Raw genomic sequence first — 13,627 nt, forward strand, 5'->3', positions numbered from 1 at the left:
ATCCTTCACTTCCTCAGAACTGAAGTATACCGAAGCCAGCTCACTGCACACTTTCAAAACCCCAAAGGAATACTACAAAGCTGTTTACATTGAAGTTTGTGAAATGGTGCAGTCTTGCATTACTGAGCGGTTTGCTTCAACTGGATTCACACAGGTCATTGCAGTTGAACAAGAGTGCTTGCTATTAGTAAACAGAAGGTAAACAAATTTGGAAAAATCAACTGAGTTTTTTAGTAATGACCTAGACATTGAGAGACTGCACTTACACTTGAATATGTTAGCCGAAATCACTAATAAAAAAACAACTGGCCTTAAAAAACATGCGTTGTGTAAGAAACTACATTACACAAGAGACTGCAGTTGGAGAAATGCTATGTGTAGTAGTGAAGTGCATTAAGTTTCTCCAGGTAGTTCCAGTCACAACAGCAACAGCAGAACGGTCGTTTAGCGCCCTTAGACATCTGAAGTCATATCTCCAGTCTACAATGGGACAGATGCGATTGAACAGCTTTTTTTCATGCCCACCAAGATGATTTGGATGAATTGGATATCCAACCAGTCATCAACGACTTCATATACAGTAATCCTGTCAGACGGTCGACATTTGCACCTTTCTAAGGACATTCTAGACCTAATAGTAGCATTTAGAGCAATATTAAAAACATATGTAAAATAGAGAATTAAATACATATATAATGCTAAATTTTGCTTCGAAATATCAGTACTACTTTAGTAATGTATTACTATAGTATTGTATTAGTTATTTTCAAATACTTAAATATTTTTAGGGTGTAAGACCCAATTGCAACCCGCTATTTGCGTACTTTTTGACTGAAAGTATTATGCATTTGCATTAACTTTATTAACTGTATTAAAGCATTAGCTTTGAGATATTGTTTTTATTTGATTCACCCTGAGCCTTATTCAAAGTAACCTTAAATTAGCTACTTCACTTATTAATTAAGGCGCCATTACTATGCAACAGCAATATTTTGTGTTTTATTCTTTTAGTGATAGTTTAGGATTTATTTAAATATAATTTCAGTCTTTTTAGAGCTATGTATTCACTGCTATGTAATAGTCTGTAAGCATGATTATTACTGTAAATTAAATTAGCTTTTTACGAAAACACCATGCATGTTTATGTTTCGTTTCTCTTTTCAAAGCCAAAAAATGTGTGAGGCTTGTCAAGTTTCCCCGAGTGTTGAGTTATCGAGAGTCCAGTTTTTGGGGTTCTAATGTTGATCATATGACTCTAAACTGCTTTAAAAACTATAAAACTCACTATTTTTCATTTAAAATTTAGAAAATTTCCCGGGGCAAGACTCTCAGTATGATGCCTCCCCAATATTTTTCGGCGCCCCAGGTCAGCCAATAGCATCACTGTTAAGTAGCTCGAACACACAAGTAAGATAAGTTACTCGTTTAAATTTAGTATACATAGTGTACTTACAAGAAAAGCAAAACTTTCGCCTATAATATTGGTCTCGAAGATTAATAAACTGCAAGAGAAGCTAAGCTTTAGCATACAATATTGGTCTTTTTTTGAGTTTGTTACATTTTAAGATACAGCACACATCAGTGCCAATAAAATTTTAAATGATGACATAAATGTATGATCTTATGGGGTCGAAATTCTTCTAAATGGTTCGTTCTCAAATTATTAATTTTTAAATGAGAGTAAATCTCTGTGATTTAAGAAATCTATCGCATGTAACATAATTCATCTCGCGTAAGAGGAAATGTACTTTGAAAGCAACGATTTTCATATCACCATTCGCAAAATAGTTTCGTTTCAGCAGCCTTGGGGATGTGGCTAAGCCATGTCTCTGCAGTATCCTTTCTTTCAGGAGTGCTAGCTCTGCAAGGTTCGCAGGAGAGCTTCTGTAAAGTTTGGAAGGTAGGAGACGAGATCCTGGCAGAAGTAAAGCTGTGAGGAGCAGGCGTGAGTCGTGCTTCGGTAGCTCAGCTGGTAGAGCACTTGCCCACGAAAGGCAATGGTCCCGAGTTCGAGTCTCGGTCGGGCACACAGTTTTAACCTGCCAGGAAGTTTCATATCAGCGCACACTCCGCTGCAGAGTGAAAATCTCATTCTGCAGCCATTTTAGTATGGTTTACGAAATTCCGGTGCTCTTTGGAGTATCCTCTGATGCACTGTTTCTTTTATGGTGTAATGTAAGCTCTCTTAGTGCTTTATACACACGATCATATGGGCTTCCTACACCACTGCAGTTGCACACGCACAATAATGCCTGTTTTCTGGCGCTCTCTGGCAAATGGTAAATCGAACCTATTTGTAATAGTCTCCGGATAGTATTGCGAACGGTAGTTAGAAAAGCGGTACTTTCAAAGTAAATTTCTTTTTACGCAAGATGAATTATGTTATGTGTGAGAAAGTGGGGTGGATATCTAAATCACAGAGCGTTCGAAACTGAACAGTTTGAGGACCAGCTACTTACAAGAATTTCGAGCAGAGACATTTATGTCATAATTTTAAATTTACTGCCACATTTGTGTGATGTGTCTTAAAGTATAACACACGCAGAAAAGATCAATATTACATGTGAAAGCTTAGCTTCTGTTGTAGCGTGTCAATCTTAGCGACTAACATTATATGTGAAAGCTTAGCCTTTCTTGTAGATGTACGATACTGTATACATTAATTTAAAATGTTAACTTTTGCTCTTGCTGTTCGTGCTATGTAACCAGTGATCTTGCTATTGGCTGACTATAACACGTGTCCTATGCTCTGAATAGCTGCTGTCATCGGCTGACGAGATCTTGTGGCTTGAGATATCACTTGCTTGCAAAAGAACATCGCAACCTCGGTTTCAACGCTCCGTAAACTAACGTGCTGTGTTTGGTGCAATTCGAATTTATACTTTCGTAATACGAAAATATGTAGCGTATATATTGCTGCAAATCAAAGGTCTTTCCAAAACTTCTCTTTTTTTTGTTAAAAGTCTCTCCAAAACTTCTTTGCCCTGTCTTTTCATTTTTTTCTGGGAAGTTCTATGCGATTGTATAAAACGTTAACCATTCAAAGGATTGATAAGTTCTGAGGGAAAATCTACGGAAAACCTACTGTCACTTAGCACAGAAAAAGTGTATTTTCGCCCTGGAAAAAGCATATTTTTGAAACGGGATATCCAGGAGAAATCCGGGAATTTTTTTTCCTTGTCCCCGTATACACCCTCATTTTACAGAATGTGACGATTATTAAGAAATGTTTTCCAAGTGAACTATGTGCTCAATTTTAAAATTTTAGGTATTGAAGTATTTCAATGGTCAAACTAAGGTTGATCATTTGGGGAGAATAAACATTTGGCGAAGTTATGGTTAAAAAGATATAAGAAAGTTTCGAGGATAACATTTATTTTATCCATTAACAGAGGGGACTGCTAGGGGAAAGAAAGGCATCACAAAATTTCTAATCATGAGCAGAAATGGAAATGGAAGTTCGCTTGTTTTCTCTTCTTTTTATATATGTATACTGCTATGTATGAATATAAGTATGTTCTGGTCTAAGGATCCTTTGTGTTGTTGCTAGGGGATGGAACCAATCCTAATGTATTATAATAGATTATATAATGCAAAGACTCATGAAGAGTTGTAACATTAATTAATATGGTAGCTGTTGAACCATTTTCTTTTACCCTTTAAGAGATGGGCATCTTTGTGGGGCATAGTGAAATAATGTGAAGAGGTGGGTACTCATGGAGAGACTACCAGTATTTATAGTGGTTTTCATACCCTTCATCATCTGTGCTAGGGAATAACTTTTCTTGCGTAATTACAGGGATGTATCTGCATATTGGTAATAATTACTGTGATGTCAAAAGCATATGTTCTCTGTGCAGGAAAGCAATATGTTTTTCTTGCTACTGGGAAGTATCAAAATCTGGTTGGAAATTTTCCCAAATATCAGAGTCCATCAGAAATGGTAATATTAGTATTTGTAATGCTACAGGAAGAATAGCATCCTCGATGAATCTTCTGCTATGAGAAAGGTTCCCTAATTAAATGAGGGTGTCCCTGCTCCAACAATATTACTGTTCTAAACCAACGATTGTGACAATACAATAACAAGTTTTTCATTAAAATTACCGAAATTTAATGTTCCTTTTCTTTAAGTGATTTTGCAGGTTTAATCTATTAAATGATAATGTGGTTTTGTATGTTTTTCCTAAGGGAATCATGTAATATTAATTGGTATGGTTTTGTGTAAGGCAAATTTGTACTATTTTGAATTTATTGAATCAGGGTGTATACGCCACGGGACAACTGGGAAAAACACGGGAATTTTTTCATCCGGGAGAAAACCGGAGAAAACCTGGGAATTTGTTAGGATTCTGGGAATTTTTCATTGTTTTAGTTTTCAGTTAAATTTTCGTAATTTTGACTGGTAAGAACTGATTCTCTGACAAAGAATTTTGCTGTATCTCGCCAATGCAGAACGATACTACTGCCATAAAACATGAACGAGACAAAAAAATTAAAATAAAACTCAACTTGCAAAGAAATACGCCATTTACAGCAACGAAACACAGTGCACACACAAGCGACTGCCAACAGCGAAATGTGTCAAAGGCTATAGGACGAAGACTGCAATTCTTCATAACAATAAACTGCTTCCGATGACCGTGATGTCACAACTGTTCACATCAGATTCGTTTGAAGAATTGCTAGCGGGCTCTTGCGAGAGCGCTGTTGACTCGAGTATGAGCAGTACCTTCTACCGCTACTGTCTACTTGAAGTGTGACTGTTAAGGCGGCACACACGTCTGGGCCGTGTCAGGGCCGAGCGTCGGACGAGTGACGGCCGTGCTCCGGACCATTCCTGCAGCGGCCACACATGATTGGGGCACGTCCGTGATTTGTTGTTCCTTGTAGTGACTCGAACGCGGTGATCTGTGTTTCTGTTTGTGAAAGCTGTAAAACAAGTTCACTAATTTTCGTAATAGTGAATTAGAACTTATAGCACTTGCTTTAGTCGAAGAGGAAAAAGAATGAAGGCAAACAAGGAGAAGAAAATTATGGATCCACAGTGCCTGGAAAACAAGACCAGTACAGGGAGAGTTTCGAACATTATTTTCTCACCTCATAGATGATGAGACTAAGTTTTATGAATATTTTAGGATGACGCTGTACACCTTCTGTGAACTTTTAAAGAAACTAGAACCAAGACTGAGAAAATACGACACTTTCTGGAGAGTATCAGTTTCACCCAAAGAACGAGTGGCTGTTTTTTTAAGGTAGGTTAAAGCAAAGTATACAGAACGCAAATAAATAAGACGTTTTAAGGACAGCATTTTTATTTTATTACTTTAGTAATTGAAAGATAAATACATAAGTTAGTAAATAATACAGCTAAATTTCTACTACCATAACAAAAACAAATGAGGACTATTCAGTGAATTAATTTCTGAAACTGATGAGGATGCAGGGGAACTTGGAGGAGGATGATGGCTTTGGTTATTTGTATAAAAATTGTAGGAATCCCTTTACAGATCCAAAAGCTGCTGTGTAGGTTCTATTCACTCGTTTTCCACAGGTGAAGGATATGGTGTTGAAACAGATAGGAATTGGAGGATGATGGAGTGAATTGATGGACTGATACGTCATTCATGAGTTGCTTCAGTTCAAAGTCTTGTACAATTGAAAAAATCCTACTTCTAGCTTGATGAAAAAGTAGTGGATGCAAAGATTTTAGGGCTGGTGCTATACCAGCCAAAAAAGCATCAACTGAGTTCTGTATTTCTCTTTGTTTTTCAGGTTTTTTCCGCCAAAATGTAAGCCATGAGCTGGCTTGATGCAGATTCTTGTGGTTTAACCTCATGCTGAAATTTTGGTTTCAGTTGTGGTTTCATAAACGTGTTCTTATTTGAAGTGACGGACGAATGAACTGAGGACGTCTGGGAATGCCAAGTGCGCTCCATCAAATTCTCTGTTTCACTACCCTGGGTTTTAATGATCCATTCTTCATCTGCAAAGTCTTCTTGTGTAGACTCTTTTTCGTTTTCAACAATAGAGTGCTCCTCTTGGCAATCTGTATTTGATTCTTGTTTATGCTCATTATTGTATTGCGTGTAAGGAACATTGGAAAATGTTTTTCGTTCTACCATGTAAGGTAGCAGGAACTTTAAGAGATCTTCATACTTATATTTATGTTGATGAACAGCAGCTTGTCCTGAAACAGTTTTCCTTTTCTGCAGGGTCTTCGTTAGTTGGTCACGAACAGATGCCCATTTTTTTTGCATTCCTCTATTCCACCTGTAGCAAAAATAATTGAAATTGCGTATTTATATTACAAGGTTTAAAATGCTGCAAATATTTTATAGATTATACAGTATTTCTCATCTTGTACAGTTCAATTTTTTTCAGGTTCTTTGCTACAGGAGATTCCTTTAAAACTATTTCCTTCAGCTACAGGTTGGGAAAATCCACAGTTGGAGCTATCGCCCATGACACATCCAGAGCTGTTATCGATTTATTGTTAGAAGAGGTGATGCCTGTGCCGAATGATGAAAAATAGAATGCTATAGCTGAGGAGTTTTGGACAAAATGGCAGTTTCCAAACTGTATTGGATCTTTAGATCGAAAGCACGTAACAATACAGGCTCCAAACAACTCAGGAAGTCTCTATATGAATTACAAAAAAACATATTCCATTGTGCTTCTTGCTCTGGTTGACCCATGTTATAATTTTATTGCAATAGACGTGGGATCATACAGAAAAAAATTTGATGGAGGCATTCTAGTAAATTCAAACCTTGAAAAGTCATTGGAAAACAATACGCTTAGTGACCCAAAGAGTAAAACTTTATGCGGAACTGATGTTGAACTTCCAATGGTAATTGTAGGCGATGAAGCTTTTCCTCTCAAAACATACTTGATGCGACCATATCCTGGCAGGAACTTAACAAATGACAAGGCTATATTTAATTATCGTTTGAGTCGGGCAAGAAGAATATCCGAAAATGCATTCGGTATATTGCAACAGAAATTTCGAATATTTAGAAGAATCCTTCAGGGAGATCCTAATAACCTTACAATGATTGTGTCGGCTGCGTGTGTAGTGTACAACTTTATTAGAAAAATGGAAGGTTATAGGGTGCCCGAACAGAGGATGGATCAAAAGGAAACTGCTGAGGGATCCGGAAGACCATCAAATCTTCGAAACCTACCTCGAATTCGTGGGAGATCAACAGATGCTGTATTTGCTGCACAAGAACAACTCAAAAAATTCCTGAATTCTCCACAAGGGACTGTGGAATGGCAAGAACATGTCGCCTTGCCGACATAACGATGACATAAACCAAATATCTGTTTGTAAAATAAAAAGTAAATAAATATCTTTCAGGTATTAAAACTTGTATAGTTTTTATCTGACCTTTGGCTTGTAGATCTGTTGCAATTGTCTTCCAAACTCTGTCATTGTACTCGATATTCCTATAGTTTTCACTTCCCTGATCGTAAAGAACAGGAAACTTACGAACTTCTTCTATTAGTCTTGTAGAGTTGCTCATAAGACAATTCTACCGTCAGGCCGTGACCGTCGCGTGAAAAATTTAACAAGGCGAATCCGGCCTGGACCGGCCCCGGCCCGCTGACGTTCCCCGTGCACGGCCCGGTCAAGTGGGGCCCGCTACATTTGTTTTAATGATGTATTTCGTTGTCCGGGTGACGGCCGATACTCGGACGTGTCTCGGCACGGACACGGTCCGGACATGTGTGTCCCGACCTCTAACTGTTAGCTACATCAGCGGTACCAACAAGCAGCCAGATGCTACCCGGGAAAATTTTTCTGGCGAACCCAAGCTGCTATAATTTAGATTCGCATATGGGCAGAAGAGCCTGAGTTGTAGTGGGGAGGGGGAATAGTCTCCACTGTTAGTGACTTTGCTATTTACTCTTTATTTACAGCTCTCATGTTAAATGAAAACAAAATATAATTCTGTGGCCGGGAGCTATCAAGTCAATTAAAATAATTAACATAATAACGGAAGGCTAAAATATGTTATTAGTTTCAGTTTTCTGATTTGATTTTACTTCCATGTTTTTGGCAGTCAAGCATTAATCGCCTTGCAGAACAAAGAAGTTATTTTTGTCCATCTGCTAAAGAAATTTGCCCTTTATTAGTCTTTTTCTCAGAGGCAGTAAATTTATTTGAAACGAAGTGTTTCATTCCACACCATTGGCTAGTTTCAACTATTTGCGAAATTTCAAATGCACGTTTCCATATGCCAGCACGTAAGCAATTTCGCCATAATGAAGAAACAAACATGGGATAATACAGTAACGGTACTACAAGAAAATTTTCATCCCGAAAACTTTATGTCAGGTCGGGGCCTACATCTTTGTGAATCTGGACACACTTTAAGCCGAATTATGTATTTATTTACGAAATTCCAATGTATCATGTGATGTCCTGTTTCGTTTATGACTTAATGTAAGATCTGCTAATGCTATTCAAGATCTGTAAATGCTATATACATACGAACATACGGGCTTCCTACGTCATCGTAGTTGCGCATGGGCAGTAACACCTGTTTTCTAGTGTTGTCTGATAATTTCTTGAAACATTCTAAAGTATTACTTTCAAAGTAAATTTAATTTTATGCAAGGTGAATTATGTTACGTACGAGAAATGTCATTTGAATTTCTTAAACCACAGAGCGTTTGACTCTCGTTTAAAGCCTGACACTTTGAAGACCAGACATTTACGTCATCATTTAAAATTTTACTGGCACATTTGCGTGATGCATCTTAAAGTGTAAAACACGCAAAGAAGACAAATACTATACGTGAAAGTTTAGCTTTTCTTGTAGCTACACTATGTACATTAATTTAAACCATTAATTTTTCCTATTTGTGTGTTAACGCTTCATAACAGTGATCCTGCTAGTGGCTGACTACATCACGTACCCTGTCCTCTGATCTGCTGACATCGGCTGGCGAGATCACGTGATACGAACTATGACGGGCTTACAAAATGATTGCAATCTCGATTACACTACAGTGCTGTGATTGGTGGAACTTGAATATTTGCTTTCGTAATACGAAAATAGGCAGCATACATTTTGCTGCACATGGAAGCTTTTACAACACGCACAGGTGTTTTTTTTTTGTGGTGTGTGTTCGTTTTCTAAAGTGCCCGGAAGTTCCTCGCCGGTCTGTAAAACCTAAACCTTCAAAGACTGATAAGTTTTACGGTTCCGAGAGAAAGTTTACTGTCACCAAGGAACATAGAAGAAAGAATAAAAACTGTCACTTAAACGGGGAAAATGTGTATATTGATCCATCCGGGAGAAAGTGTACTTTCAACCGGGAAGAAACCGAGATTTTTTTCTCTTGTCCCCGTATACACCCTGTGAATGGCATTGTGAATGGATTTGTATAATTATGAATGAAAACACACAATGCTGGTGTAATATTCTACAATATTTATTATTTTGCAAACTGAGTTTCAGCTGTTGTGCCGTCATTAGGTACAGAGACAAATATGAGTGGCTGTGAAATTTTGTAAGATAGAAGATATTAAACTAGCGCATTACAAACTCAGTTGGTTTCCAGTGATGACAATTGTTAATGTGTGGTTTAGGGTTAAAATGAGGGGAATTATTTGAACGAAAATGTTATGTAAAACTATTGAACTATGTGTCATATTTGGAGTTCGTCAACAGATGCCCTACGTCACAGCAGATGCTGCATGGAGCTACCGACACTGCACAGACTGCGTAGGAGTACCTCAGAATATTATACCATAAGTTACCAATAAAAATTCATGATAATGAATAATGTTGATATATTCTGGACTAAGTGTGAATTTTATATCCACTCAAAAACTGATGCCTGTAGTTGGATCTGTAATAAATTCTCGTGGTCATATGAAATCGTTGAAAATCATTTAAAAAATGTTAACATAAAAAGACTGATTAGTCAGTGAAATTTTAAGAAGCCTATATCATGAAATTTTAGAGTTTTGCCACCAATAGATTCTCTCAATTTCAGTACCTATTGTTCCTTTTATCTGATTCATTCAGAATATTAAAATGTCATGAGACTAACATTTGCTTTCTTTTTCTGCTACATGGGGCCATGATGATTCAAATATTTGTGAGAATGTGTGAAAGTTTCCCAGTTAGGATCTAAGTACTGTGAGAATTATAAATGACTTTTCCAGCAGCAGGAGTACACAAGCATGGGCTTCTGCAGTTCTTCATCTAGGCAGGAACGACTGCCATCAATAGATTCAATCTTGATTTTATGTTCTACACACATGACATCATTTCATTTCTATGGATTTTCCACAGAGAAATGGGCTGCTATTTTATAGTCCTCAATGTTATATTTGTTCCTGTATCAACAGGGTGTTGAGACAGACATAATGAGACACAGATAGGCAGAGTTCAGTGTTCAACATGTTCCCTAATGCTTCTTCAGAAAATGTCAATTGCCATGCAGTAGATGTGAGCAGTAATTCTAAAGAGTACAAACTACTGATTCTGTTTACACTTGCTTCTAGGAATCAAGGAAAGTTGGTACCAATGAAGAAGACTGCAATAAATTTCAACACCTGATTTGTGCAGGGCATGATGACCTATAGATTTGCAATGTAGAACTGCCTGTCTTGTTGCCAAAGCATATGTTGTCTACATTGCTTTCCTTCAAGGCACTGAGGTACAAAACATTAGAATAACAGGAAAAGCTTGGCAACCAAATGCTATGTGAGAACAAGAACAATAAGCTTGGCGACCAAATGCTATGTCAGAACAAGAAAAATGTGTTATAAATTTTGTTAATAATATTAGTAAAAAGAAACTGTATTAACACTCAACTGTAGCACTGTTTGTTTAATATTTTTGTTACATTTGTACCATTGTAACTGTATTTTACACAATATTATTCCTGGGTAAGTACATAATGTGCAAGTATTCACCCATTTATAAATATTTGAATAATTACAGTCTGCCCAATTCAAACTTGTGCCTACCTTTTTCAATATTGCTGCCTTTTCTTGACATGCCTTTGAACTCCACAGACCATGTTATCATTTTTACAACAATTTTTCTAAATGCACCAAATCAATTAAATCACTTGTATTCCTCTCGGATTTCATTTATTTATCCATTGTAGTCTCCTGAAAAATCACAGCCTAACTGCTCTGGTTTAATGTGAGTGTCCATGTTCCACTCAGGATTTTTCACTTTTATTTCATATCTTAAGTGAAACCATTTTGCTTATTTTCTAGGTCTTTTCCTGGAATGAAATATTACTCAAACTTATGTAAATACAGTGGGTATGAGAAAAACTCTTAATTATTGCATTGCCTGGAAGATACATCAAACTGCAGGTCCTTTTAAAACGGGCTAGGTGATCTGGTTTCGCATATCCCAGAAAGATAATGGCATAATACTTCCAATACAACTAGGTCTAATGTGAATTTGGAATGGTGACCACTTTCACTTTAATATCAGGTTCAACTGTCACCTTCATTACTCTTTACCAATATATATTTTGGATAACAAAGAAATTACTTATGTTGCAACAAAAATATTGAATGAGAGCCTCACATGCCTACAAAGTGCATGTGATAAATGTGAGTGTTACCGCAACAGACCTGAGCATGTTTCTGCTTTGCAACACTGCTCATTGTTCTCAACATTTTATCAACTCTGTTAGGTTTCATGAATCATAAATACAAACATTTGTTATCTACTCTTCTAATGGTCCATTAGATCCCATCATAATTGTGCTGACAATTTAAGAAAAAAGTTAATATACATAATCTAATTTCATTATTTTTCAGCTTCATGCTGATGTATTTCAGCATCCTGTTTCTGAATAATATTTACAGTCACAGCTACTAAGTCTGCAACTCAAGTAGATTGCATAGGCTCTACGTTCATTCTTGAACAGCAGGATGATAAACTGTTAACCAAGGGGAGATAAAGAAAACAGTTATGAGGGAGAAACAAATAAAAATATGTTTACTACAGATTTCAGCTGCTATTATCAGGCTGCTACTCACACAAAACAAAAAGCTACTACATGTCAAACAGTATTTAAAAAAATATAAGCACATATGAAGGAAAACAACAATCAGGTGATACTAATAATCAGGTGTTCCAATGAAAAAAAAATTAAAGCATAGTGCATGTATATATTTCTATTCGATCACTAGAGATTTAGATGTTTTATCTAAAAAATTACGGAAATGTGTTTATTTTCATTCCAATAAATTAAAGTAAGCTACATACACATATTCAAGAAACAGTCAAGAGAAGTACAGATGACTAGATTTTTTTTAAATTTAAAAGTGTAACTGCAAACTTACAAAGTTAAACTGTACATCTGTAGACACTTAAAATAACTATACAGTTACCAAAACCATAGTCATCCAATATAATTTGAAAAAAATCTTTCATTAAATAACAGAAAACGGTTTTTCCTTATTTTCAAGGATATAAAAAAGTGCAGTTAAAGAATAAAACAGTATGTTCAAAAAACTTACAAAATATGAACATGGCATAAATGGAAAAAAAAATTCTCGGAACAACATGCTTGCAACAATCTTTTACACGTTATTTTTAACTCTAATAATAAAATAATTGAATGTTTTCATGATTTTGTATACAATAAATGATAGTTTCTTTTTTTTTAAGGTGGGGTCATATCAGTTAGTGACTGCAGAAATATTATTATTTGCTTTAATTCAACATTTTGAACAGAAGATATCTATATTTCCATATCCTTCAGGGATCCCCAAGAATTGCCTGTTTTTATCTTTACTGGCAACTTCACTGAAAGGATTGCTGCTGATTCCATTCCAGATTTAACAATCTGAGCTACCTTCTGTAGTTCCCCTTTTGATACCTGCAAGAAAGGATTCACAGTAACTAAGAATGTTGATAACAATTACAAAAATTAAAAATTTAAGAATTAACAGATTCACTCAAATTAATATCAGAAACAATCTGGTTTACTGAGCACTATGAGATAGCTGTATGGACTAAAGAAAACCAATTATGGTCTGCAGCTGATCCACATATTATGTGTTTGACAGCTTATTTTCATTTGAAGGACTAAAACGTATTTTATTAGTGCAACTAAAAGCTTGGGCATAGAATAATTACAAGTCACATTTTACGATATGACTTCAGCAAGAACAGTGACTTTACGATATGACTTCAGCAAGAACAGTGACATATTAATAAGACTCTATGCTCAATAAAATTTTGTACTAGACATGCCAGAATACCAAGAGAGCCTCAGCTCGTATGTGCCACATTTCTGAGCAGTGACTCCATCCCTCTAATTGTTCCATCCACACCTCAGTCCATGTCAAGCCATCAAATAAGTCAGTCCCATACAGTATGACCAGCCTTGGATGGCACATTTGCAGTGACGCGCAATCTATTGCACATGATCCTAAGGTCTACGAAGACTCCACAGACAGGCGCCACCACACAGAGTCCATAGATAATTTCAAGAGACATATGCACAAATGCCCTAAGCCTGTGGTCATCCCCAGGAACCAAGATGCAAATTAGCACTCCCCTCATCATTCAGTATCATCGGAGACTGGAACAACTGAACCACATCCATGACCAGGACTTTGACT

The 13,627-nt window shown here is 36.5% G+C and overlaps 2 protein-coding genes across 3 annotated transcripts in view; one reads left to right on the forward strand and one right to left on the reverse strand.

Annotated features, from left to right (window-relative positions):
* Positions 1-6,646: 6,646 nt before the first annotated feature.
* On the forward strand, positions 6,647-7,306 carry LOC124616378 (protein ALP1-like). Its single transcript, XM_047144716.1, has one exon. It carries the CDS (start codon positions 6,647-6,649, stop codon positions 7,304-7,306), a length of 660 nt encoding a protein of 219 aa, XP_047000672.1.
* A 4,752-nt stretch (positions 7,307-12,058) lies between these two features.
* The window catches only part of LOC124593590 (DNA polymerase theta), a 338,073-nt gene continuing 336,504 nt past the window's right edge, over positions 12,059-13,627 (reverse strand). The window contains exon 28 of one of the 2 annotated variants that reach the window (XM_047131990.1): positions 12,059-12,879. In XM_047131990.1, the coding sequence (XP_046987946.1) occupies positions 12,742-12,879 (138 nt within the window). In that variant the 3' untranslated portion in view covers positions 12,059-12,741. The remainder of the gene's footprint in view (positions 12,880-13,627) is intronic. The other variant, XM_047132069.1, reaches the window with a different exon arrangement.

This window comes from Schistocerca americana, chromosome 1, assembly GCF_021461395.2.
Source record: "Schistocerca americana isolate TAMUIC-IGC-003095 chromosome 1, iqSchAmer2.1, whole genome shotgun sequence".
NCBI classification, from domain to species: Eukaryota; Metazoa; Arthropoda; class Insecta; order Orthoptera; family Acrididae; genus Schistocerca; species Schistocerca americana.